General features: G+C 37.4%; 1 protein-coding gene across 1 annotated transcript in view; it reads right to left on the reverse strand.

Moving 5' to 3' along the window:
• Positions 1-25,428, reverse strand: part of Adamts12 (ADAM metallopeptidase with thrombospondin type 1 motif 12) — a 184,440-nt gene extending 159,012 nt beyond the window's left edge. The window contains exons 1-4 of the mRNA XM_010607722.3: positions 25,342-25,428; positions 19,469-19,595; positions 1,725-1,924; positions 810-893 (exon numbers count right to left, since the gene is read on the reverse strand). Coding sequence (XP_010606024.3) covers positions 810-893; positions 1,725-1,924; positions 19,469-19,595; positions 25,342-25,428 — 498 coding nt within the window. The remainder of the gene's footprint in view (positions 1-809; positions 894-1,724; positions 1,925-19,468; positions 19,596-25,341) is intronic.
• Between the last annotated feature and the right edge of the window lie 2,088 nt (positions 25,429-27,516).

A 27,516-nucleotide genomic window follows, 5' to 3' on the forward strand; every position in this document is an offset into this window, starting at 1 on the left:
GATGATGAATAGTGGATGGTCTGGGAATTACTTTGGAGATAGGAGCTTTGCTGTTGGATTGGGACAATATAAAAAAAGAAATGAAAAATGACTCCTGGCTTGTTTAACTGGTGATAGCAGTAGAACAGTTTATTAGTTGAATAAGATAGTGGTTTGGGGAATGAAAGGAGGAAGAATTGAGATGATTTGGGCAGGAGGTGATCAAGAATTCCACTTCGGATTTATTAAACTTTCCAGATCATGCAGAATATGACATTTTCAGATATCAAGTGGACAACTGGATATAAGTTAGGAATACAAGGAAGAGGAGGAGAGCCAAGCTTTAGGTACCACTTGGAAGTCTCCACATGTGAATACATGTTTCTGAGAATAGACAAAGTCCCCAAAGGCAGAAGTGCAGACAAGAGGGCCCAAGCCCTAGAGTTATATGTTAATGTGCCACAGTAAATTAATTGTACAAAAGGCTTAGCACTTCTACGTCTCTTTTTACTGAAACCATTATCTACCCATATCATGAGTTAGTCTATTTTCACGGGGGCCATTCTTAGGTAGTGACTGTCATCTTAGTTTCATGTTATTAGGCGTAGTGACAGTCAGGTGATTCCAACTATGTGTATTTTGGAAATGTTCTTCATTTCCAACTCTGGATTCTCAAAAATAGCACATAAATAATACTTTTTTTTCTCTTTGGGCTTCCAAATACTTATTTGGAAACCTTTTCCTCATTTGTCAAAAGTTCTCTTAGAAAAAAAAGAGGTAGGAAATGTGAGGATATAGGGCAAAAGAGTGGAGGGGAAACCCTTCCTTACCTCTTCCTCTTCAAGTAGAATGAGCCGAACCAAAACAATGTGAATTGCATTTCCAATGCTTGGGTTATGAAACAACCCAGTGACCTGAGATCAGAAATAGAAAACCATTAACTCTCCATGGACAAATAATATGTATCCATGCTAGAGGGGGAAAACAGCACTGCAATGCACTTAAATAAACATGACATTATAGGTCATGAATTCTTGGCATAGTACAAAGATGAGTAAGATATGACCAAAGCTCTATCTAATTTATGGTATTTATTTAAAGATAACCTTTCATGGGGCAGGGGATTTGGCTCAGTGGCACCATGCCTGAGTTCAATCCCTGGCACCAAAAAAAAAAAAAAAAAAAAAAAAAAAAAAAAAAAAAAAAAAAAAAAAAAAAGCTTTAAGGGTGATTGATTGGCTGTGTGTTTGAGCTATTTATGCCTTTCTTTTCTTTGGCCTTTTCCCCAATCCAGCATGTCTCCCTCTTTCTTTTCAGTCATTTAAATGAAGATCTTTCCCCATCTCAAGAGGATGGAAACTCTCTCTGGGAAGGCGGTACACATCAATAATGAAAAGAAGCTTAAAACTAAGGACTGCCATAAAACTTCATTCCAGTTCTCATTCTCTCTTGAGGAAATCATAGTCTAGCTTTTGTAAGCCTCAGATTATCATTTCTATACCAAAGTAAACAATCATTGAGACAAAGTCATACTAAAAAGACCAAGTCACTTGGTAAATACCTGATAGAATCATGCAAATGATAAACCACAGCTTTCCCCAGGGTATGCAGTTTTAAAGGAAAGACTAATTTGTCCCAAATTTCCATCCTCATTCACTTAGGGACTAGAATCATGTATATGGGGAAAAGGACACGGATAACAACGGTCCACCAGTCAGCCATCCCTCCCCCAAAGTCTGGCGCACCATGTTCATGATGGTGAGGATGTAGGACTCCACGTTCTCACTCCCATGATACTCAATCATCTTCGTGTCAGCCACCACCAGTGTCTCCACCCATCTCTCCTTGCTGATGGAACGCCGAGAAAGGCTTCTGCTTGGCAAGTTGTTGTTTCTCTCCCACTTCTCTCGCTGAAGCTCTTGCTTCTTGTAGGTGCCAAGACTGTCTGAACATTAAGCAGAAGATAGTAGGCTTATTCTGCATATATATGTTACACATTGTACATTTAAGTTTGCAACAATGCAAGGCTGAAATTATAATTCATGTTTAATAATATATGAGTACACTGTTCTTATATTCATAACTGAAATAGAAGAGGACCATTTAAATATGAACAAAATGAATTAAATCAGAAGTCCAAAAAGTATTTCTTTAAAAATAATTATGACCAGGCCGGGGATTTAGTTCAGTGGTTCTGTCACATGCCTCGCAAGCGCAAGGACCCAAGTTCGATCCCGGTTCCAAAAAATAATGACCTATTTCATTAAATATATCTTCCACTTTGAAAAGATATTTTAAATAAGGATGAGAATGTTCACTTTCTTCTCCAAGTTATTCAGTGCTTACCATGAGCAAGGCAGTACACCAGGCTTTTAAATGCCAAATGGTTTGTCTTCATGAATATTTGAAATAAGTATTTCTCTATTTTGCAAATACAGAAATTGATCCACAATGTGGTTGGTTAGATAACTTCCTCAAAGTCATATAGCTCATTCAGAAATCCAGGATCATCTTTGCCCTGGATTAATGCATTTTTCATGTGTACCTCACTGTCTCGCAAAGCACCCATAGAGGAAACAATGTATGAAACTAGAAAACATGTAAACTGGAAAACTGTGATAGGTTCAGGGCATCCTGTCTCAATAAAGCAAATAAGAGCTTCAAATGATCAAAGGAGAGTAAATGATCAAGGCAAGTAACTGGTTTCCGTGTGAAGAAGGTTTGATATACTCACAGAATTATTCTCAAAATCCCACAATACTATAGTTATAGAGCATGTCTTAACTTGAAAGTGATCTATGGAAAACCAAAATGGAATAAACTGCTACTTCACCCATTTGGAAATAAATGCTTCCTCCAAGTGATGATCAAGTTTAAAAAGTTAAATAATTTTCTCAAAGGCTCATAGTAAACAAAGAGGTTGGATTCAGCCAAGACTTTTTGTTTCTACCAGAGCAAACAGGAACATTTACACATGAGGCATCATGGAGAGATTTTACTCTACCCTTCTGTGAATAGTGAAAAAGACTCTTGTCTTTGTAAAACAGCTCATCTAATTATGGATAACATAAGATAAACACATGAAAAATATCAGTGTCAAGTTTCTAAAGGAGAGAAATATGAGTTCTATTGCTGGCAGTGACAGAAGTTCAACAGAAATTGAAGAATTTGAACCAAGCCCCGGTGGGACACAGTGGGAAGAGAGGATTGCATTTATTCTGCTGAGTCTTAATGAAGTTGTCCCAGATCTGACAGAATCATTTGTTAAGCAATTCTAGGAAGTAAAGAAGCCAGACCTACACATTTATCTCAAAAAGCCTGAAAAACAAGCAGAGCAGGTCTCAACCATTTGGTAAGCTACCTGGTATACCCTCAGCCCCCACACACACTTTGTTCAGAGACCCTCTTCTGAGTTGTACGGCTCTGGCTGTGCCTTGAGCAGACTTCATACTGCTTGGCTTCCTATGACATGCGGGGCTCTCCAGTTTGCCTCTAAGCAGCTCTAATCTCTAAGCAGCCACAGGCCATTTTCTTTATCCTCCTCCCCAGCCTAACACCAAGCCAGGCAGCAGTGCCATCCAACAAATGTCTGATGCACATATGAAGGAAGAAATGAAGATGACTTGGAACTGAATTATGAACTGCAAAAAAGGAAGAATTGCAAGTGCTGTCTATTTTTTCCATGTGATGACTTGTTTCAATTAGAAAATTCTCCACACTGAAACTGAAATATTTGCTTCAAGGGAAAAAAAGTCCTGCCAAATGGGAAGTTTAAGTAAGGACAATTTCTAGTGCTGATCAAGGGATGGATTTCCCATACCTGAATCTATGTCCAGTATCAGCTCAGATGTCCAGGACTAACAAAGCAGAGGTCCTAAAGATCTAGGGGAAATACAATTTGCCAAGTATTTTTCTTTCTCAAAATTCTTTAGGTGGTTCCTCACAAAACTCTCTCATTTATAGCCTTCACAAGTAGGGCAGCCTATGCCTATAGCTGATCCCTCAACTCTTGCTTCTCTGTAAACCAGTATGGATTGTACCTTGATGAAAATGCACAGAGGATGCTGGTGTTGTGCCAGGGAGCAAGTGAACCCAGATGGTGGTAGGTTTTGGAGATTACAGTTCCCTGGAAGTTCGGGGGTGGTTTTCAGAATGTCTCTAGCTTCCAGCATGGAAAATGAACTGCCACTCCTAAGGGAATTGCTGAAGGTTCTGTCTCCTACCCTAACTCCACTCTTGCCTCACTGAAGTCTTTTTCTTTCTTTTCTATTGGTGTCACTTCTGTTGCTATATACCAGATTTCCATAGAAAGGAAAGGTTTTTACCCATTTTGGTCAAAAGAGACCACTCATTGGAAACTGGCTACTAGTTAGATCTGCTACCTGGTTTAAGATTCATTATGACTCCACATGACCCTTTCAAGGCAATTTTTTTTCCAGTCCACCTTCTGCAGCTTCCAGAAAAGAGAGACCCACCACCATTTCTTCAATCTTTGGGCAGGAAGTTTGCAAAAATACAACCATTCAGCAGTATTACAGCAACACAAACACCGAGGGTCACACGTGATGGGATGCTTACCAAGAGTCCAGCCTATGCTAGCCACATTTTGGAGCCAATTATTTATCATTTAATTACTATAGTAATGATATGAGACAAGCTTTATTATTACCACTTTAAAACAAGAAAATTTGAGACAATGGCCTGCTTTTCCTGTATAATACAGATAAATACTACTCTTGGAAGATGTCCTGACTCAAATGTGGAAGCTGGAGAGATGGCATCAGGAAAAATGAACATCTAAGGCTTGAAAAGTCTGGCTTCCTGCTACCCCCTGTTGACAACTGTTGATTCCCATCCCTGTGGGCCTAACCTGAGCCACTAGTGAGCAGAGCTGCTTGCAAGCCCTTCAACCTTGGACAAATGTTCTCACCTCTTCCTCTATCTAATGAGGAAATCAAACTGAATTCCTATTTTAGTATTTACTTTAGTCATGGAAACTATTCTTCAAACAAAGAATATACAGAAAATAAGGAAAAGAAAGAACCCTGCAGCAGCTGTTACCACTGGAGTGTGGCATATGGTTCCAAGGGGGATTCCAAAAAACACAGCTTTGAGCCACCAGATGGTTCCATGTCAGAGGGTCCACCCAGCTGTAGTGTCCTCTGAGCTATTTTAGTATTTACTTTAGTCATGGAAACTATTCTTCAAACAAAGAATATACAGAAAATAAGGAAAAGAAAGAACCCTGCAGCAGCTGTTACCACTGGAGTGTGGCATATGGTTCCAAGGGGGATTCCAAAAAACACAGCTTTGAGCCACCAGATGGTTCCATGTCAGAGGGTCCACCCAGCTGTAGTGTCCTCTGAGAGACCCTTCTTGACGAGTAATGCACTGTGCTTTTTCCCAGCAGCTGAATGGCAATGTTGATGCATCTGTCCAATAGCAATAGTGAAACAGCCAAAGATTCAGTTTCTTCAGGTCATTTTTGGGGGGTAGTTGTGAGTAACAAGCCAGAAAGCTTATTTTCATTCCAAAAAAGTTTATTTCCTTTACTGTGAACCCCAAATATTTTCACACTTAGATACTAGACTCTCCCATTCTCAAAACTGGCCACTGTTTAAGTGGATACAGCTGTTTTTAAAGATAAACAAATGAAGCAAGAATTGGCAAGTAGAAAAGCTTCTCCTAGTCTCTGACTACTCAAGTGTGAACTCTCCATTGCTGAAATCTTTCAAAAAAGTTTACTCTCCCACAGCTATCTTTCGTGTTAGGTGTGTAATATCAGAAGCCTCCAAGTGGCAAATTTGGCACACTATTTACAAACTTCTCTTTCTTTGTTTTTGTTTGGTTTCATGGTGTGCTGAGGATTGAACACAAGGGCACACTGATTACTCATCTCATTACCTTGACTCTGGGGATAAGTAAACTTAAGATATATAAAGCTCTTTCTATCTAACAGTTTCATACAAATGTAATTCATTGTAGGCCTGTTTATTATAAAGACAGTAATTGTATTCATCTGGTTTCAAAATGTTCTGATTTTTCTCCTAGCATATAAATAGGACTTCTTTTCCAGAATTGAAGCCAAAATGGCACATTTATTTAGTTTTCCTTTGTTGGATAGTTTTTGTTGGTTGGCTGATTTTATTTAGTTTCTAGTTCACCTTTCACCGAGAAAGACACCTCTCAGAGTTACAGCTTTATGCAAGTATCTGTGTTTAGCTCTGTACTTTCTATGAGTTCAGAAACTCATCCCCAGGCTGTTCTTAAAATCTGGAGCTTGGAGCTCCAGAGAAGATGTCTCTTCCATATTTGGTTTAGTACTTTCTGAGTTCTTCAATTTTTGTTTTCTTTCTTCTTTTTCTTTCTTTACTCCTTCTTGCCCTGCTCTACTATCTGTATTTAAAGAAGAGTTCAATTTAAAAATTTTTCCATCCAAAATTTTTAAGTTTTGAACCTTGTAGGAAAGGCAGAAGGGTTTTTGCAAAATATCTAGTCTACAAATTTTTTTTCCAGAGTACATTTAGGTCTCATTGTATTTACAAAATAGTGCATTTACTTTACAGGAAAATTTTTCTGTAAAGTAGGAAGTGCTACAGAGTATATAGTTTTCTATTGTATTAGAAGAATTTGTTGTCTAAATAGTCTAAAGGTACTAAACACTTCATTTTTGCTTAGTCCTGTAGGATATCACAAACCTGACAAAAGAATTTAGAGCATGAAAGGAGACATGCTTTTTAATCCTGGGGCACTTTATTCATTTGCCTTCATGTTTGACTTTTCTTTTGTGACAATAACCAAAAAGAGAGACTCTGCCATTTGTTTTCTTCTGGTAAAGGTCAGAATGATATAATACTTGTTATGAATCAAAACAGGATTTTATCTATTAACAAAAGTAGCAAACAGGATGGATTTCCTACCATTAATTCTCTTAGGTCAAAGCTTTTTTCATTTTGTTTCTTCTGCCTGGGTAGGTTCACAGGTTTGGACAGCATTTCCTCGACAGGGAAGATTTGCAAAGGGAAACTGGATTGTGACTTATCTGTCTGTGTGACTCAAGAATCAGTACAAAGCCTGTGGGCTTTTAAACACACAGTTAGTGTTCGTTGAATGAGTACATTGATTCATTCACTTACTGTTTTGTTTGTAGGGATGAAGTAGTGTATAAAGCAGTTTGAAGAGAAAAAAGTGGTGCTTACATTCTAATGAATTCAGTTTGTATTTTATCAATTATTCATCAGGTATGTGCTTTTCTGAACGTGACATTGGGTTAGTAAAGTAATCACTTCAGAGAAGCTTGAAGTAGATAAACCACCCAAAGCTCATTTGGGCTCTATGACACTCTCAAATTTGAAAATGCTAAATTAGTCTGACGACAAAGCCAATGTTTAGAGAGGCAAGATACTAGGCCTGTTACAAGGCTGGTGACATGTCAGAGACACCCTGTCCTCCCTCATAAAGGAGGAGCCAAGGTGATGACTGGATTCTGTTGAAGACCCATGTCAGTGTTTGGAAGGTCCCCAAGATTCCCATCTTTTTGTCTCTCTGTTCATGGGAAGGAATTATTGCCAGAATAAGATACTGTATATCAAATGCTTCAAGTGTCAGTGTTCTAGCAGAAAAAAATTTGTGACAAGGAAAAGTCACTTATAGAACTAGTAAAGGCTGAGATCCATGACACCCAAGCCCACAGCCGAGGTCAGTCTGGCTCTGATGGGAAGTTTAAGTTGCACAAATTCCTGGTTTTCTTTAAAAGCCCTTTCATTCTTTTCAGGATGTGCCATCCAGTATTAAGGCTCATTGGGCCAAATGTTAACTTAGTCCTTTGTTTCTTTTTCACAAAATCTAGCTTTTCTCATCATCACCCATCTCTGACTCTCAGCCCCCAAAGTGGAATGCTAACCACAAACACATCTACAGGTCAGAATTAGGCAAGTTCTGTTTCCTAAAGGAAACCCTATTTGGGGAATAAGGTCATTTCCTCACTCTAAGGGACAAGGGAACCCAAGAAATAACAAAGCGTTAGCATTTCAGCTCTGAAATGTCTGGAAAGCCAGTTAGAGAAAGTGGGATTGTATTATGTTTTTTCTTTTGTACACTTTACTGTATTTTTTGTATACTTTTAGAGTTAGAGATGCTGCTTTTTTGAAAAGTATTGTTTTATAGTTAAAAAATGAAATTTAAACATGTAATGATGACCCTATAGTTTTATTTTCTTCACTATAATTTTGTAATTTAATGGCAAAGATTTTCTGAGTTTCTTCTCTAATTCTTATTAATGTCCATCTTTTAAACAAAGTAATTAGTATATGTTCTCCCCAAACTTGTAAATTCCCCTTTTAGCAAAGCAATTATATAATAGCCAAGAATAATTATTAGAAAATGAAAAAGTACCATTTTGATTATTTATTCATTTCCTGGTTCTCCATTTATGTAAAATTTCTTTTGAAACACAAAATTTTAGAAATTTGAGAATTGATTTATGGTTGCCATGGGTTAGGACAGAAGAATCAAGGAAAGTGGGAGGAGGTGGGTGGGATTATAATCAGTGTGATGACGCTTGTGGGGTAGAATTGTTCTCAGTGTCTTGACTGTCAGTGGATACACAAAACTACATAGGTGATCAAAGTGCACAGGAATAATTACACACTCTCAGTAGATTGTGTCATTGTTAATTCTCTGATTGAGTCACTTTGTTATCATTTTAAAAAATTAATTTATTGGTACATTTAAGGTATACAATGTAATGAAATTTATCATTGGAAATTTGCACCTTTACATAATCCATCTTGGTAATTGTTTTTTTTCCCCATTCCCCTGCCCTCCCCTTAACCTCTCTACCCCTTCCTATACACAAAGACTTTGTTTCCATTTTTTTCTTTTTCTCATGTTAATTCCATTCCCATCTTTCTTTTCCCCTAGACCTCCCATTTCCCCTTTCCCTTTGTGTCTTTTCCTATTTCACATTATCTATTATATCTTTTAGTCCTTATGTACACTTTCAGTGTTCACACTAGAGAAATGATTCCATATTTACACGTGTGCCCTATTTATTTCACTTAAGAGTATCATCTCGATGTGCATACATTTAGCTATAAATGTCTCTAGGTTCTCATTCTTTATGACTGAGTAGTACTCCATTTTATTAAAAACATTTTTTCTTTATCCAGTCTCCTTGTTGTTGGGCAATTGGGCTGCTTCCAAGTATTAGGTATCACGAATTGTGCTGCTATGAACATGAGTGCACATAGATCATTGTGGTATGATTCTTTCAATTCTTTGGGAAAGATAACCAGCAAGAGGATACAGGGTCAAATGGGACCTGCAATCAAAGTTCTGTGAGGTATCTCCACACTGATTTCCATAGTGGTCGCACCAGTCTACATTCCCACCAGCAGTGGAGCAGGGTTCCTCTTTCCCCACAGCTCTTCCAGCATTTGTTATTGATTGATTTCAGGATAGCAGCCTTTCTTTCTGGGGTGAGGTGGAATCTCAGTGTTGGTTTCATTTGCATCTCTGGAATGGCCAGTGATATTGAACATTTTTTCATATGTTTATTTACTGTTTCTACTTCTTTGTCAGAGAAATGTCTGTTCATGTTAGATGCCCATTTTTGGATTGGGTCTTTAAATTTGGAAGGTCTGATTTTTTTAAGTTCTCATATATTCTAGATAGTAGAGCTTTGTCTGAGGAAGAGCTGTTAAAAATCTTTCCCACATCGTGGGTTGGCTCTTCACATTATTGGGTTTTTTTGTTTATTTGTTTGTTTTCTGCACAAAAGCTTTTTAATAAGAAGAGATCTAACTTGTTGATTGTTTCTATTAGTTCATTGGAAACTGAGGTTTTGTTCTTAAAATTTTTTCCTACACTGATGTCTTCAAGAGCCCTACCTAACCTGTCTTTCAGACAGTTTATTGTTTGTGTTTTAACACTTAGATCTTTAATCCATTTTTATTTTAGTTTAGTGCATGGTGAGAAATATAGGTCTAGATTTAATCTTTGGCAAGTTAAATCCAATTTTTCCAGCACCATTTATTAAAGAGGCTATCTTTCTTCCAGTGAGGATGTTTCACTCCTTTGTCAAATATCAGATGGCTGAGTGTGTCCGGACTTGTTTCTGCATCTTCTAATATGTTCCACTGGTCCTCAGATCTCTTTCTTTACCAATACCATATTGCCTTTATCACAGTAGCTTTGTAATGTAGTTTCTAGTTGTGGATTGTGATATCCTCTCCCTTGCCTTTTTTTTTTTCCTTTTTCTTTTTGAGACAGGGTCTCACTATGTAGTTGAGACTGACCTGGAACTCACTATGTAGTCCAGGCTGGTCTTGAACTCACAGCAATCCTCCTGCCTCAGCCTTCTGAGTGCTGGGATTACATGTGTGTGCCACCACATCTGGCTTTCTACCTTATCTTTATTACCTATAATTGCTTTTGTGATTGTAGGTCTCTTCTTTTTCCAAATGAATTTTTGTATTGTTTTCTCAAGGTCTATGAAGTATGCTGCTGGGATTTCAATTGGGATTGCATTGAATCTATAAAGCAGTTTTGGGAGTATGGACATTTTCACTATGTTGGTTCTTCCTACCCAGGAGCAAGAGATGGCTTTCCATTTTCTGATATTATCTTCAATCGCTCTTTTCAGAGTGTTGCAGTTTTCAAAGTAGAGGCCTCTGATTTCTTTCATTAGGTGGATTCATAGGTATTTCAATTTTTTGGATGCTACTGTGAAAGGAATTGTTTGTTCCACTTCTATCTCAGTGAGTCTGTTTCCAATTACAGGAAAGCTATTGATTTTTGTGTGTTGATCTTGTATCCAGCTATTTTGATGAATTTGGTTATTAGTCTAGAAGACTTTTGGTGGAGTTCCTAGGATCTTCTAAAGAAAGTATCATGTCATTTGCAAATAGTGACAACTTGAGTTCTTCATTTCCTATCTTTAATCCTTTTATTTCTTTCTCTTGTCTAATTGCAGTGGCTGTTTCCAAAACTATATTTTACAGGAGTGGTGGTAGTGGACATCCTGGTATTGTTCCTGCTTTTAGTGTGAAGGATTTCAGTTTTTGACCAATTAGTATTTTATTAGCAGTTGGGTTTTCATAGATGGCTTTTATCAGATCGAGGTAGAGACCATCTATTCCAATTTTTGGGAGGGTTTTTATCACAAATTTGTGTTGGATTTTGTCAAATGCTTTCTCTGCATCTATTGAGATAATCATATGCTTTTGTCCTTGGTTCTTTCAATATAGTGTATTACATTTATTGATTTACATATGTTGAACCATCACTACATCCCTGGGATGATTCCCACTTGGTCAGGGTGCATGATCTTCTTAATGATCTCCTGCATTCTATTTGAACACATCATATTAAAGATTTTTACATCTGTGTTCATTAGTGAGACTGGCATATAGCTGTCTTTTTCAGCTGGGTCTTTCTCTGCGTTGGGGCTCAAGGTGATGCTTGCTTCCAGGAATGAATTCAGGAGTATTGCTTTCAATTTGTTTGAAGTGTTTAAACAGGACTGGCAGTAGTTTCTCTGTAAATGTCTTGTGGAATTGTGAAACCATCAGGACCCAAACTTTTCTTAGTTGTTAAGCTTTTTATTATGTTTTCAATTTCATTGATTTATCTTGCATTGTCTAGAATTTTGAGGTCATCTTTGCTCAATTTTGGTAATCCATACAAATATAAGAATCTCTTCATTTCCTCTGTATTTTTCATTGTATTGGCATACAGGTTCTCAAAGTAGGTATTGATGATCCTCTGGCTTTCTACTGGGTCCATTGTAATTTCACCCTTTTCCTTCCTAATTGCATGGATTTGGGCCTTTTCTTTCCTTTTTTTGATAAGATTGGCTAAGGGTTTGTTAATTTTGTTTATTCTTTCTAAGAACCAACTCTTGCCTTGATTTTTTTGTATTGTTCTCATAGTCTCCATTGCATTAATTTCTGCCCTCATTTTTATAATTTCCTCTCTTGTATGAACTTTGGGCTTGTCTTGCTCTTCCTTTTCTAGACACTTGAGGTGCAGCAATTAGGTTGTGTAATTGAGCTTGCTCTATTTTCCTAATATGAGGATTCACTGCTACGAATTTCCCTCATAAGACAGCTTTCTTTGTGTCCCATAGATTCGGATATGTTGTTTTGTCATTATAATTTAATTGTAGGAACTGTCTGATTTCTTCTTTAATATGCTCTGTGACCCATTGGTTATGCAGAAGTGTGTTGTTCAGTTTCTATGGGTTCATGAAATTCTTGCAGTTTCTTTTGCTATTGATCTTCAATTTCATTGTACCATGGTCTGATAACATACAGGGGATAACTTCCATTCCTTTGCACTTAGTTAAACATGTTCTATGAGCAAGTATGTGCTCTGTTTTGGAAAACAATCTATGTGTAGCTGAAAGGAATGTGTATTCTGAATTTGTGGGGTGGAACACTCTGTAAACAACTATTAAGTTCATTTGTTCAAGAGTTTGGTTGAGTTCTACTACTTCATTGTTTATTTTTTGATTGATCTATTTGTGCTAGTGGTGTGCTGAGGTCTCCCTCTATTATTGTATTAGTGCTTATATGATTTTTCATGTCCATTAGTATGTGTTTTATATAGTTGGGCACACTTGTGTTTGGTGCATACATATACTTATGATCATCATCTCTTTGTTTCTTTTACAAGGATGTAGTGTTCTTCTTTGTCTCTCTTAATCAGTGTTGGTTTGAAATCCACTTGATCTGCAAAGAAGATATCTACTCCTGCATTGGGGGGGATCCTGTCTCATGGAGTATTGCTTTCCACCCTTTAACTTCAATCTATAAGTTTCTTTTTAAATTAAGTGTGTTTCTTCCATGAAGCATAGTGTTGAATCTTGGTTCTTGACCCATTCTGTCAGTCTATTTCTTTTGATTGGTGAATTGAGACCATTAACATTGATGACTATAACTGATATGTATTGACTTATCCTTGTCATGGCTTTTTTTGTTGGATTCTTTCCATTTGCATTTTATTTTGTCTTGCCTGATCGGTTCATTCTGCTGGGCTTCCTGGGGTTGTGATCCTCATTGTCTTTCGCTGGCTTAGCACTCATGAAGTTTGTTGTCTTGAAAGTGTTTTATTTCTCCATCAATTTTAAAAGATAGTTTTGAAGGGTACATCCATCTGGATTGGAAGTTGTTTTCCTTTACAACTTGAAATGCATCACTCCATTGTCTTCATGCCTTAAAGATTTATGTTGAGAAGTCTGCTGTGATTCTGATGGGCTTTCCTTTGATGTGATTTATTTCTTTTCTCTGCTTGTAGAATTTTGTTCTTCTGCTGGCTTTCTGGAATCTTAACTATTATATGCCTATGTGTAGTTTTTTTTTATCACAGCTAGTTGGAGTCTATAAGCCTCACTTTTCTGTATGTCAGGTTCTTGTTCCCCTATTTGGGATGTTTTCTGTCATTACTTTCATGAACAGTTTTTTTATGTTGTCTGAACTCTCTCCTGTTTCTTCACTGACTGTAATCACTCTTAGGTTGCTCTTTTTTGAATCATATAGCAGAGAGATTGATCTCTCATGGTCCCTTACTATTTTTAAGAGACTTTTCTTTTCCTGGTCACTAATTTCAATCCTATCTTCTATATTTGAAATTCTGTTCTCAGATTGGTTCATTCTGCTGTGTAGACTTTCAGTGGAGTTTTGAATCTCTTGGAAATCTGTTCGCAACTATTTTATGGATTCCATTTGTTTCCTTTGTTGGGATTCCATCATGTTTCTTAGCTCCTCTATTTTTTTTTATATGCCCACTCTAAATTTATTAATCATGTCTTGTTCTATGGGTACAATCTTTTCTGTTATCTGAGAAATTATTTCTGATTTCAGTTTTTCCAGGTCTTCTTTCATTGCCAGTTCAGGGAGTCCAGGTGGTTCAGTATCAGATTGTTCTATCTTATTTCCCTTTGTGGTTTCGTTAGGTGATTTGAAAGTCTGGATTTGACACTTATTTCTGTGCCTGCTCATTTCAACAGATGCTGCCTTCTGTGTCTGTTGAAGGAACTTTTTGCTCACACAGTGGTCTTTAATTATCATCAGGCCCCTGAGCAGCCTTTACTCTGCTGTTCCCCAGTACACCAATTCCTAGGTTTAGAATGGTGTCGTTCTATATCCCTGAGCTGATCTATTGTCTGGGCAGGCTTCTGGCTGGGGACTGTGCACACTTGGGATGGTATCTATGTGTGCCTCTCACTGGGGCCCTTATGTAGCTGTTGTCTGGTGGTCCTTTTGCTGGGAGGTGTGTATCCCTGTTCCTTTTGTCCATGTAGGCTTCTGGCTAGGGTCTTCAGGCACTTACCAGTGGTATCTGGGCAAGCCTCTGGCAGATGCTTGTGTGTTTGTGTAGTTCTTTTCCAGGTGGGCACTTGGCTGTGGCCTATGGCATGAGGGTACTCTGGATGAAGTTTGTACACCTGTGTAGCTCTTTTCTAGGCAGGCTGTGGCTTGGGCATGTGTTCCTGTACCTCTGGGGTTGGGGTGGAGCAGGGCCTTAGCTGGGATACACCTGCAGCCATGCCACTCTGGTCTATACTGCTGTTCCCTGGGATGTATGTGCACTCATTAATGGTTTGATGGAACTTTGGACAAAGTTTGTGCACCTTGGCAGCTCTTTTCTAGGTGGCCTGTAGTTTGGGGATGTGTGCCTGCACCTCCACACAACTGTTCCCCAGGATGTGCAGACACTTACAGATGGTAAGGGGAATTCTGGATGAAGGTTGCACACTTGTGCAGCCCTTTTGTAGGTGGTCATTATTATTTTATAAGATATACTATTGAGGAAAACTGGAAGGCTACAAGGGATTTCTTTATTGTATCTTGTTACTCTTTGGATCTATAATTTTAATAAATTTTACATTTAACCAAAAACTAAACCTGACTATTCCAATTCTTATCTAGATCAAGAGGCTCATCACTATGTCTCTGTCCCAGATAGCCCTTTGGACTCCAAATCTTCATTTTCTGAGTCAATTTAGCACTAATAATAACAACCTCTAAAGAATCGAGATGGGGGGAGTGCCAAGATATCAGCATATATGATATGATCTCAAGTTTAGGAAATATAGATATATGCATCAATAAATCAAAATGAATAAGATAACCTTAATCAAATATAATTGGCCTGGCTGGACTGTCACCTGTGAGAGTAGTTTCTCCAGGATCTACTTACTAACATCTGCTCAGATATCTGTCCATCAGCACCTCTTTGTCCCACTTTAGTTGCCCTGCAGAGTCAAGTTTACCACATTTAAAAAAGCTGTTGCTGCTATCGATGCATAACATACTGCTATTATTAGTCTTTTTATATAAATATAAATAAGTATATATATATATATATATATATAGAGAGAGAGAGAGAGAGAGAGAGAGAGAATTTTGGGAAACTTTAATGGTGCTGTCAACTTTGGAAAAAGTTATTCCAATTTACTGTGTTGAGTTGGCATTGTACAGAAATGGACAGCCATATTGGTCTAGAAATGTTAATTTAATTTTTATTTTTTATTTTTATTTTTCCATTTGTACAGGGGTAATGCATTGTACTAAATATGTATGGTCATATCTATATGGGTTTGATTACAGAAACTAAAAAGTATTCTCTAAATAATGAAAAAAAGAATAAGATAAGACTACAAGAGCAAGAAGCAATTTAAATATGTTAAGGGACCATTTTCATCTTCAGAATTAAGGATTATTTTAATGTTACATCATTGCCTTTTCTCTTTTACTTTCCTTTTTAGTTTTATTTTAGGATTCCCTATTTTTAATGTTCATACAGAGATTCCTTTAACTGAAATACTGAATAGTTTCTCTGGTGTGAAAAACTATAATAGTACACAGGATCCTAATGAGATAATTAATAATGTGAAATAGGAAGTAAAGGGCTAAAGGTGTAGGGAAAGTGGGAAGGGTGGGGGAAAGGTAATAAGGGAAAGGAAAAAAATATGAGAAACTGAAAAAATGGAAGGAAAGTGTTTGTAAATGGGGAGGAGAGGCGGGGGGTGAAGGGAGGGCAGGGACAAGGGGAAAGAATGAGAATTAAGACCTATTATGTAAAGGTACAAGATCTCAATGATGAATGTAACTGTATTGTATACCTAGATTGTACCAATAAACTCAATAAAAAGAAAAAAAAAGTTTCCTTCTTTCTTCACTGTGATAATTGGGGTATGGCTGCCTGACTATTCTCTTTACTAATGACTTAAATTCCATCTTCAGCCAATATAGACCATAAAGGCCAGTGCTCACTTCCTTCCTTTGTGCTTTCCCTAAGTTTAAAGGGGAATGACTGACAACCACTGCACTGACCCCATCCTACCCCCGGAAGCGGCTCTGAGTCTGTGGTAAGTCACTCAAGTCTTAGCTTCTAGATTACTGAGGGTCTCTCCTCAGATATTTAAGGAGGAAAATATAAAATTAAACTAAAAATATAAGCTCATCCAGGTAAGAGAAAATGTGCTTTGAACTTGCTATATAAAGCGGGAGCAAATCCCAATCCTGGACCTTTGAAATATGCCTACAACATACAGTGAAGTTAGAGCAGACCCTAATTTCCCTTGTTCTTTGCAAATTGGAGCTTTAACTTGTGGGGACTCAGCTGAGAGATACAAAGCACACATGACCTGCAGCACAATTCCTTTCCCTCAGCCTGTCTTAAGCCATTTCAAATGAAGATGAAAACTGCCCACAAACACAAATCCTTAAACACCCCTGTCATTTATGTATCTGTATTAAAAAGAAAAAACTTGGAGGGCTCTTCCCTTCCCTATTCATCTCATTAACTCCCATTCTTTTATCATTTGATTAAAGAGGTATCTGCCATATTTCCCTACTTCAAAGTTACTACTTATCTTTTTGTAGTTAATGAGTTTTTTATGAGAAGACACTTTGAAATTATGAAAAGATCTTGCTTTTTACCATAAATTCACTGACTGTTAGAAAATGCTAGTGATTCTTGTATTTAGCAGTTGTTGCTCTGTCAAATACGGGATTGATTTCCTATTCTTAGCATTTCATCTACATATATTATTTGAAATTCTACCATAAGGAGGAAATGTCCTTTCAGCATAATTTTTTAAAGTAGTTATCTGTAAAGCAGTATGGACAAACTGTTAATATATTCCATATATTGTATAGATTATAATACAAATTTCTCATTATTTAATTTGTTACTTAAATTATTCCAGGTTCTACAATTGGAAACCCCTTAATTTTGACTGTGTGTGTGTTCACTGTAACTCATTTGAGCACTTACTTTCTGTTACCATAGTATATTCCAGATTCATCTTGTATATTTCCAGCCACAGTCTTGGGATCAACCACTTTTCCCACAAACTGTTTTCAGTTTTGATTTTTGAGAATGATAGTAACAACTAGTATATGGCTGCTAAAAGTGTTTTCTTCTGAGGTGTTGCTGACACTAAGCCCTCTTAGCACAGACAGCTGGAAACACACCCATACATCTATATTTATTTATTTATATGTTCTCCTATCTCATGAACATGAATAACACTGATACCACTGATTCTAACCCAGAGACTTTATTTTATCCTTTTTCTTTTTTCTGCTATTGAAGAATTTGATTATTATTCAGGAAATACTTATTTTTTCAGTCTCCTAATACATCTAATTTCTAGCTAATGCCTCTACAAAAAAATTTACTAACTTGCCGGGCATTTAAATCAGTGGTTCCATCGCCTGTCTTGCAAGTGCAAGGACCTGAGTTCAAGGACCTGAGTTCAATCCCCGGTACAAAAAAAAAAAAAAAAAAAAAAAAAAAAAAAAAAAAAAAAAAATTACTAATTAGAATACAGTAGTTATGTATCTTTCTTTTGTTAAAATACTATGTTACTTCATCCACTATGCTGCTGTATTAATGTTACAAGTTTATAACACAACTAGATTGCTTTACTACTGCTGATAGTTCATTTTGGCTCCTCCTACAGTCTGGTTTGTTTTCTATTTACTTTTTTAAAAATGTAAACTATAATAACTATGATTCTTAAAGTCAGAACTACACTCCTGGTATGCTCAAAGTAAAGGACTAAAAGGTTATATAGCCAAAGGAGTAAATAAAAATGTAAAGCCATAATGCAATCGATTTAACATGAAAACATATTAAAAAGAAAATAAATATTATCAGTAAAACAAGCAGTAGATGAGCAATCCATACAAATCAAGAGTCCCAGATTCTAATCCCACCTATTTGACAATAAGAAAGTCTTTTAAACTCTCTGAAGTAACTCTTAATTTCTAAAATGGAGTTACAATTGTATGTTCTTGTCTTAAACCAGGGCTGTTATAGTGACTGAAGGATCTGATATATAAAGGCTCTCTGTAAAAACTTTGGTGCACATGTGAAAAATTAGTAAGTGATAGATACCATCCTCAAAGATTGCACTGAAAAACAAAAATTACTGAAGTCAGTAGTCTGTTAGGGTTCTAATCAGACCAAGTTTCTGTTTCACTTCAACATGTAAACTATCCTCATGAAGAAAGCCCAATAAGGTGTGTGTAAAATTGATCCCAAATCCATACTTTGTCCCCAGAACGTGACGGTAAGCGGGCAGAAGTCATAAATTGGATACTATCCCAAACCATTCCAGAAGCTCACCATGCCTCACTTTTCTAACCCCAAATTGACAACTCTTCCTTTGAAACAAATGTGTATTTATTAAGCATGTACTATGAGCTAGGCACTGTACTTAAAATGGAGGAGACAGAAGTGAGTAATAATGGCATGGCCCCTGGTCTCATGGACCTTGGAGCCTGATGCTAAAGACTCACCACAAAGAAATGAGGCAAACCAATAAATCTAGAGGTTGTAAAATGCTCTATAAAAGGCACAACAGGCTGCTTAAGTAAACAGAAAGGTAAGGGAAAATGTCTCTAAATAGAATGATCAGCAAACACCCTTTGAAGGAGTGACATTTAAACTGAAACCTAGAAGATAAGAAGCCCATGTGCACACACAGAGCATATTCCAGTAGCAGAAAAGAGCAAATTTAGAATTTTAAGGCAAGGCAAAGCCTAATGAATGCTAGAAATTATTCAAGAGATTGGATGGCACATGACCAATATGGGGGAAGCAGCCCAAAAGACCACCCTGAACAGAAAGGGAGGGCCAGATGATACACAGCCTTGAGGAAAGTCAGCCGAGGGCAGCACATTAAAAACACTGTGGTCATTTCTGTCTCCTCACTTGCACTGAAGATTCCAATAACAACTTTCGAATACCACGTCCTACTTCCAGAGCAGCTTTCTCGCCAGCTCAGGACATAAACAATGTCCTTCACACCCACAGCACAGTCCAGAGAGGGACCAAATGGCTCCCTAGGTTTATTCATGGAGACCCAAACCTATGATGGTTTAGATCTCCCCAAAGTCTCATGTGTTCAAAGGTGGGCTTTCCAAGGGTGACTAAATCATCAGAGTGTATATTCATCATATCTAGCTACGTCCACTGACGATTTCATAGCTGAAGGTGGTGTTAGGAGACTGGCCCAGTAGGAGGAGGTAGGACACTGGAACTGTGCCTTTGCAGTGTGCAGCTCTCACTGGCACTCTTCGCTTGTGCTTAGTTTCCTGGCAGCCATGCAGGGAACAGCTTCACATCACCACACCTTTCTGCTCTAGTATTTCTGCCTTTTAGCCAGCTGAGCAAAGACTGAATCCCCACAAACTGTGAGCTGCAATACTCTTATAATCCTTTCCTCCTTTAAGCTGCAGGTGTTCAGGATTTGGACCCCACAATGGGAAAGCTGACCAGTGCAGCTCCCTTCTGCCACACCTCATCTTCTCATCCACGTTGTATGCAGCTTTCCAAGGCACGTTGTTACTGATTTTCCCGAGGTGACAACCTTGAGCAACCTAGCCCTGTTGCTAGATATCATAGAATTTTTACAGATGACTGGCTGTTTTTACTTCCTTTTCAATTATTATTTTGAAATATTTTGGATCCACAAGTCACTTAGGAAATTCTTCCCTGCTGTGCTGCAGCTGGCCCATCCGCATCTCCACTGCACAGACAGGCTTTGGTGCTTTCCAAACCCACAGCAGAATCCAACACCACTCCCTACAAGCACTCCCTTAAAGAATGGAATTGTATCAAGAAATACACAAACTACATCCTCCCACAGAAGAAAAGTGCAAAATTAATATCAGTAAATAAATATGCTCGTTGCCTTTCTCATCCAGTGAAAATGTCTACAGAGTTAATATTGCCCTATTTATTATCTTCCAAATGTAGAGGCATGATTACTTCACAAATATAGTGAAGAAAATGAATCCCAGAAAGATGGAGTGACCCTGAAGATATGAGTGGAAGACAGATCAAAATGTTAATCTGTTTTGTTTCATTATGAATCTTCAAATGTCTTCTCAACCTCCCAAACTAGAGTTTATAGTGTTAAAAACCTGTGTTTCTATATTTTCTGAGAATGCTTTGTGTTATTAGTTGAAACAAGATAGCATAATGTTTAGGTGCAGAATTTGAAAACCAAACTAGCTTCTTAGCAATTCCTGAGTGACTCTGGATAATTTAATTTGAACTTTGACTTTGCTCTGTTTCAGTTTCCTCATCTGTAAAATGGGAGCACATGAACATTTAGCCTTTGAAATTCTTGTAAGGATTAAATGAGTTGAGGCACAGAGCATATATAATAGTAGCTGGCACATTATAAGCATCAAATAAATATTATATATTATTACTAAATAATCTTAATAATAAAAACTTGCTGGAAACACTAAAAAGTCACTGTGAACTAGTAGCAAAGACAGCATCACAGCATCATGGCTTTGAATGATGGCAGCAGGTCCCAACATATCCTCTAAATGTACACACTACCCCTGATTTTCAAATGTTCTTCAGAGGCAGGGTTCACATACAGTCAGCTGGGGATGGGAAGGACTGCACAGATGGGAGAGAAAGCAAATTCAAAGAATATATCATAAAACCCTTAACTTTGATTTGCCTCTTGCAAGACTGGCTGAGTTTGGAACCCCACACTGCATATATTCAATTGAGTGGAGCAATTTGTGACCATCAGTCATTGACTGGATTAATAAATGCCTAGAAACCTAGAAAAGCACACTTGTAGGCATTTCCAGAGATGACTGACATATAGGTCAGCAAACAGGTAAGGTGGTCCATCCTGATTGTGGGTGACATCATGCAATAGGTTTGCAGCTTGGATGGAATGAAAAGAGAATGGAAAAGCTGACCTGCGTATGAAAAGCTCCACTGTGCTTGAGGGCTGTGTCTTTTGCTATGGCCATCACCTGTGGACATCAGTCTTTCAGTATGGACTCATACCAGTAGCCAGTCTTGGACTGGCACCACATCTTTGTCCCTCATGTTTTTCAGCTTCCACCTTCTTGCACTCAGCAGCTACTAGATTCTCTGGCTCTCTAGCATACAGATGGCCATCGTTGACTCTCTCATTTCTGGTCTTGTAAGCTTATCTAATAAATCCTTTTGCATAATTATATATAAATGTACAAAATTATACAGAATTTCGTACAATTCTTTTCTTCTATGGAATGCAGGTGAATACACAGTTACCATAGATTTTAAGGATTAAAAAGTAAGAGAAAGGAGTCGGCAAGGCTGGACAAAGTGAAACTAAAGCCAAGTCCAGAATGGCTGAAGTAGGTAGGTAGCTATATTTACAAAACGAAGTAGCAAAGATAAATTAGTAGGAACTCTTGAAGCTCATGTCCCTCCAGCCTGCTGACTTCCTCTTAAATAAAGCAATTAAGTCAGCTGAGATAAGCTAATGCAGTGTTCTCCTGCTGGACACCTGGACCTTGGCTTACTTGACCCAAGCATCTGGCTTTGGGACACACAGAGTTGCCTGTAAACCAATGGCTGGATCATGGCTTTACCTCAGGGCAAAGCATAGCTTTATCCCACTTGAAAATAAATCTGGATTTGGGAGACTTACATCTTGATTTTAAACAAATACTAGTTGAACCCCTCAAATTCTAAACTGGAAATGTAATAGAAGGTTCAGTGTCTGACGCCATAAGCTTTGAATTGATGTTCTGAAATGCTGGAGATGCTTCTCAATCATTTCTTAGATTTTGAATCATTATGCAAAATGCAACAAGGGAACAATCAGTATTACCAAAAGGGCCAATCAGAGAGCTATACTTACACTCCTCAGCTCATATTGTTTTATCAAGATTTATTGTACATAGAGATGCCCAGTCAGCAATAGCAGCAAATGCTATTAGCTCCTTGCTGAGGAAATCAAATTCTAGGGAAACAAAAGCAGAACTAAGTGAAGAGAAACCATAAACAAACTAAGCTCCTTACTAGCTTTTTAGCTTTAGTAAGAGCTTTTAAAAATATATAGATGATCCACGTGATCTGACTTAATAATATTTTAACTTTGCAACGGTGCACAATACCCGTATACCATTCCATTTTTCACATTCATGTCAATATTTAGTAAATTGCATGAGATATTCAACATTTTATTATGTGTTAGATGATTTTAATCAACTGTAGGCTAATGCGTGTGTTCTAAGCATGGTTAAGGTAGTTTAGGCTAAACAGTGTTGTTGAAAAATTAGATTATTAAGTACATTTTCAATTTTAGATAATTTCAAATTCTATTGGCTTCATTGGAACATAACTCTATTGTAAGTCAAGGGACATCTGTCCAGATTTAAAGCTGGAATTACTTTTTCTTGCTGACTCTAAAGTGCCTTTGATCCTCAAAACTTATGACATCACAAACAAGACTATGCAACTGGATCTGGTATGGAAGTTTTAGTTACCTATAGGGACCGCTTTATTTCATGAAGGAATCAGTATGGTTCCTAAATATAGACACTATGACCGACTAATGTAAATAGTTCACTATATTCTTGTCTATTCACTTGCTTTGGTTGGTGTGCAAAGTTGGCTTCAGTTCTAGCTGCTACTAAGAAAAGTGGAATGAGAATAGTTACTCAAGTCAGACTGTTTATAAGACAAAACAGAAACAAAAACAAAAACAAAACCCTCTGGCCAATGGAAATGAAACTATTTTTGAGATATGAAAAAAGTGCCAAGGACTTGTTTCCCTGGTTATTAGTGTGCAGAGTGAGGATTTCATCTGACAGTGATCCTTTTCCGGACCAGAGTATGGCACCATTGTTTGGACACTAGTCCTCAAGTGCAGACAAAATTTATAAGACAAAACAGAAATAAAAACAAAAACAAAACCCTCTGGCCAATGGAAATGAAACTATTTTTGAGATATGAAAAAGTGCCAAGGACTTGTTTCCCTGGTTATTAGTGTGCAGAGTGAGGATTTCATCTGACAGTGATCCTTTTCCGGACCAGAGTATGGCACCATTGTTTGGACACTAGTCCTCAAGTGCAGACAAAATATTGAGTGTAAGCCTTTGAAGCCACTTGTTTATATCTGAATGATTAAATAATTAGAGTCTTACAAATGAGGGACCATGGACAGGAGACAGAGTGTTAGCACACAGCTGTCTGTCTGTTCTGTGTGAGGAATGGGAGAAGATCCTGTAGAAAGTTTAGGGTGAGTGATTATCCATTTTCAGGGCCTGTTGTTTTGTAAGATTTTTTTTTTCATTTCCAGGCAGAAGTTCATTGGCTGCTTTATTTGTTCAAATGTATGTGTGTCTATATTTGCATATTACAACTGTAGAATGAAGCTGAAAGCTGTTGTGTGTGCATGTAGAAAATAGTTTTATGTGGCTCTGGTAGGTTGTGGGATTTGTGTTCACGAACTGTCATAGTCTGTTATGGTGTTTCTGTATTACAGATACTTCTTAAGTATCACTTCTCAGTTTTCACTGTGAAATAGGATTTGGTCACTTCAGTCTAAAGTTGTAAATAACATGAATGGCTCTGGTAGGGTGGGATTTGTGTTCACGAACTGTCATAGTCTGTTATGGTGTTTCTGTATTACAGATACTTCTTAAGTATCACTTCTCAGTTTTCACTGTGAAATAGGATTTGGTCACTTCAGTCTAAAGTTGTAAATAACATGAATGATTGAGACTGTATTAAGAATAATGCAGGTGGCCTAGTCCATTCAGAATGCTATAAAAAAATTGAAAAGTTGATTTATAAACAGAAATCTGTCTCTCACAGTTGAGACACTGGGAAATCTAAGATTGTGGCGCAGGTAGTGTCAGATGGTGAGGACCTACTTCCTCCTTGATGGCACTTTTTCCCTGTGTTTTTACATAATAAGAAGAGCAAACAAGCTCCCTAAGGCCTCTATGGTAAGGACACTAATGCCATTCAGGAGTAATCTCTTTATGATCTAATTGCCTTCCAAATATTATCTCTTACTGTTATCACCTTAGAGAGTGTTCTGGCTTATTTCCAGACCCTGCAAAGCCTCATGGGCTCTGAGGTGGGGCTTTTGGGAGGTGACTGGATCGCAGGTGTGTGATTCTGGGTTGCTGCACTAATGGGTTTGTGGCTGGTTGTAATGTTGGAGGTAAAGCCTGTGGGCATGAGCGGGTCAGTGTGGGCATAGCCTGGAACGGTTTATATTCCCTCCTTCCTTGATCTTGCCCTGCTTCCCACCTGCCACATTATTAGTATAAGATGCCACAGTCCCTTGCCATGCCACCCTGCTTTGGAGCCAGCTGACTATGTCTGAAACCTCTACAAACTGTGAGTTAAAGTAATCCTTTCTTACTTTAAATTGTGGTGTCAGGCAGTTTGTCCCAGCAGAGAGAAAGTAACTAAGGCAGGGGGTTAGAAAAATCTACATAAAAATTTGGGGGGTGAAGGAAACATTCAGATCCTAGCAAGTGCAATTAAATATGTGTCTGTGTGCCAGACAAAGGGACATATTCTTATTAATGAAAAAATAAAACAATTTCGCTTTAAGATAAAATATCCAACATGACAAATGGAAAAAGCCTAAACTTGTATGAATACAAAATGTAGTTGGTCTTATAAAAACAGACTTTACTTACCTCAGTTTGTAAAATATTAAAATTTAAGAATCTGAGAAGAAATTAAATTTGTTTAAAAAATTTGAAAAAGCCATCTCCATTTTCATATAAAAAATGCTATATGAATTCTTTATGTCTTAGTTACTTTCTCTTTTCTGGGACAAAAAACCCAACACCTAAAATTTAAGGGAGGAGAGGATTATTTTGGCTCCCACTTTCAGTCCGTAGTCACCTGACTGGCAGGCACACACGGCATGGTGGAATTGGCCTGAAGGAAGGAAATTTGTTCATCCCATGGCAGCCAGGAGGCAGACAGAGAAAGGAGAAACCAGGGTCAAGAGTCCACCTTCCCAGGTTATGTCTCCAATGACCCACCTCCAATAAGACTCACCTCTGAACAGCAAATTGAGCTACTAAATTTGTCAGTGGATGAATCTCCTGAGAAGTTTAGCATGCGATTACAGGCGTACACCGCCATGCCCGGCTAGCACACGTCATTCTTTACCTTCCATGTAATTTGTCAAAATAACAGAGATTTTGTTCTTACCAGAATAATTTGTATGCTTTGTGCTGACTTTCCATGCCTTTGATTTTTAAAAACCAAAGAGCAAGGAGTTTAGAAAAAGCTAAAGTTCTCTACAACTACTATGGTTGACATATTTCTTTCTAAATATTAGATTACATTCTGAAAAATAGTAGCAAAGCCATTCATTACTATTTAACACTTACACTTCATTTGACTAAACTGCCTGCTGTTCTTGGTAGCTCTTTTTGATGTTGCTTTTTCAAGATAAGATGATACAGTTAGGAATATATCACTGCCAAGCATCAAATCAGCCTTGGCACTTACTGTGTAGCCAAAATACCAACAAGTGAATTCTTCATCTTGACACCAATGACATAGTGCTGTCATGCAGGAAGGTTGTCAGGGACGCCTACACTCATATGGCCAGCCAGTTGGCCACGGATGGTCATGCAGTAGTATAACAGCTTGCTTGCCTTCCTTCCTTCCTTCCTTCCTTCCTTCCTTCTTTCTTTCTTTCTTTCTTTCTTTCTTTCTTTTTCTTTCTTTCTGTACTGGAAATCAAACTCAGGACCTTGCACTTGCCAGGCAGGCATGGCACTACTGAGATAAATCCCCAGCCCAAGAGCTTTCTTGATTGTGGGTACAGTGGTTAAATTATGCTCTTCTTTGCAGAGGACTGATACTTCTTGTATTATTAGTATATTAGTATAAATGCTACTTTATGTTATTAGTATAAATATAATGGTGTTATCACAGCATATTAGTATTATTTGTTAGTTATTATTCTTGTTTCCAAGATTATATACTTTAATCATTAGGATGCCCTGGATGCTTTTTTCATGCCTTCAATGGCCATTACATGCTTTCCCTCTCAAGATAAACAATAAGAAAGTAATGATAAAAATTTTCTTAAATTATTATCATATATTAGTAGACAGTTTTATTCTTTCCCATTCTTTTTCATCATATCTGGTGTTATTCACAGTAATTTATGAGCTTGTCTCATGCTTCCTCAAAGTTTTTGCCAAAAGTCTAGGGCTCCAGATTAGATCTTTGGCACCAATAATTTTGTTCATATTTGTTTCTTTTGTGACAGTTTTTAGAATAGGCATTCTCACACAATGTAGACTGAGTGAAAACAGACACAACCTTTTGGACTTTTTGACAATATCCATCAAATATTTACATGTATTGTCCTTTGACTTGGCAATTCCATTTCTAGAAATTCAGCTAAAAATAGTTGATATTTTTAACTTGACTTTCTGACCCAAGAGCAATATGATAGTTAGGAGGCTCGGCTAGCAGAGGAATATCTATCTAGTACAGTGATTTCACAGCACAGTCCACTTTTGAAAGTCTCAAGGAAGTCCATCCTGAAGAGTGGTATTTAAAATTCCCATGTGTAATATTTTACCCATAGGACAAATCTTCCTCAACTTCTAGCCACTCTCTTTTTATGTTTGTTTGATAGAACTTAATTTATGAAATTTAAGGCAGCATGAAAAGCAGTAGTCTTCCTAGTTCTTTTAAAGTGAAGACGTTACTATAACACATGGATTTTACACTTTAAAAGTCTTTTGTCTATACTTAATAGGAAGAAAAAACTGCTAAAATTTATAGAAAGATGAAAAGCAAAGTGGAATATTTGCGGAGGATAACATGTGAGAGGGAGAGATCCCAAGCACTCATCCATCTACACTCAACATCTAAAAGTTGTTTATTTTTTGTAGGCAACCTCATCCTCCTGCATTCACAACCTCAAGTCCAGCATCTTCATTACACACATTTGTCAAACATCCTTGCTGTGAACTATGTTGCTTATAAAAACATCTCAGCAGACATCCATGATGAAGGTTACCCAAAGACTTCTACAACTGTAAAAACTTCTCATTCAACTGAGGAATTTATTGGTAAGAATAAAAGAAGTTTCTGGCATCAATATATTAAGATTTTTGAATAGGAGTCTATAACTTCCATTCCCCTAGCACTACTACTACTACTAAAAAAAAAAGAAAAGAAAATAATTTCAAAAAATAATTT

Source organism: Fukomys damarensis, unplaced genomic scaffold (genome assembly GCF_012274545.1).
Source record: "Fukomys damarensis isolate Sample0158 unplaced genomic scaffold, DMR_v1.0_HiC HiC_scaffold_1, whole genome shotgun sequence".
Classification (NCBI taxonomy): domain Eukaryota; kingdom Metazoa; phylum Chordata; class Mammalia; order Rodentia; family Bathyergidae; genus Fukomys; species Fukomys damarensis.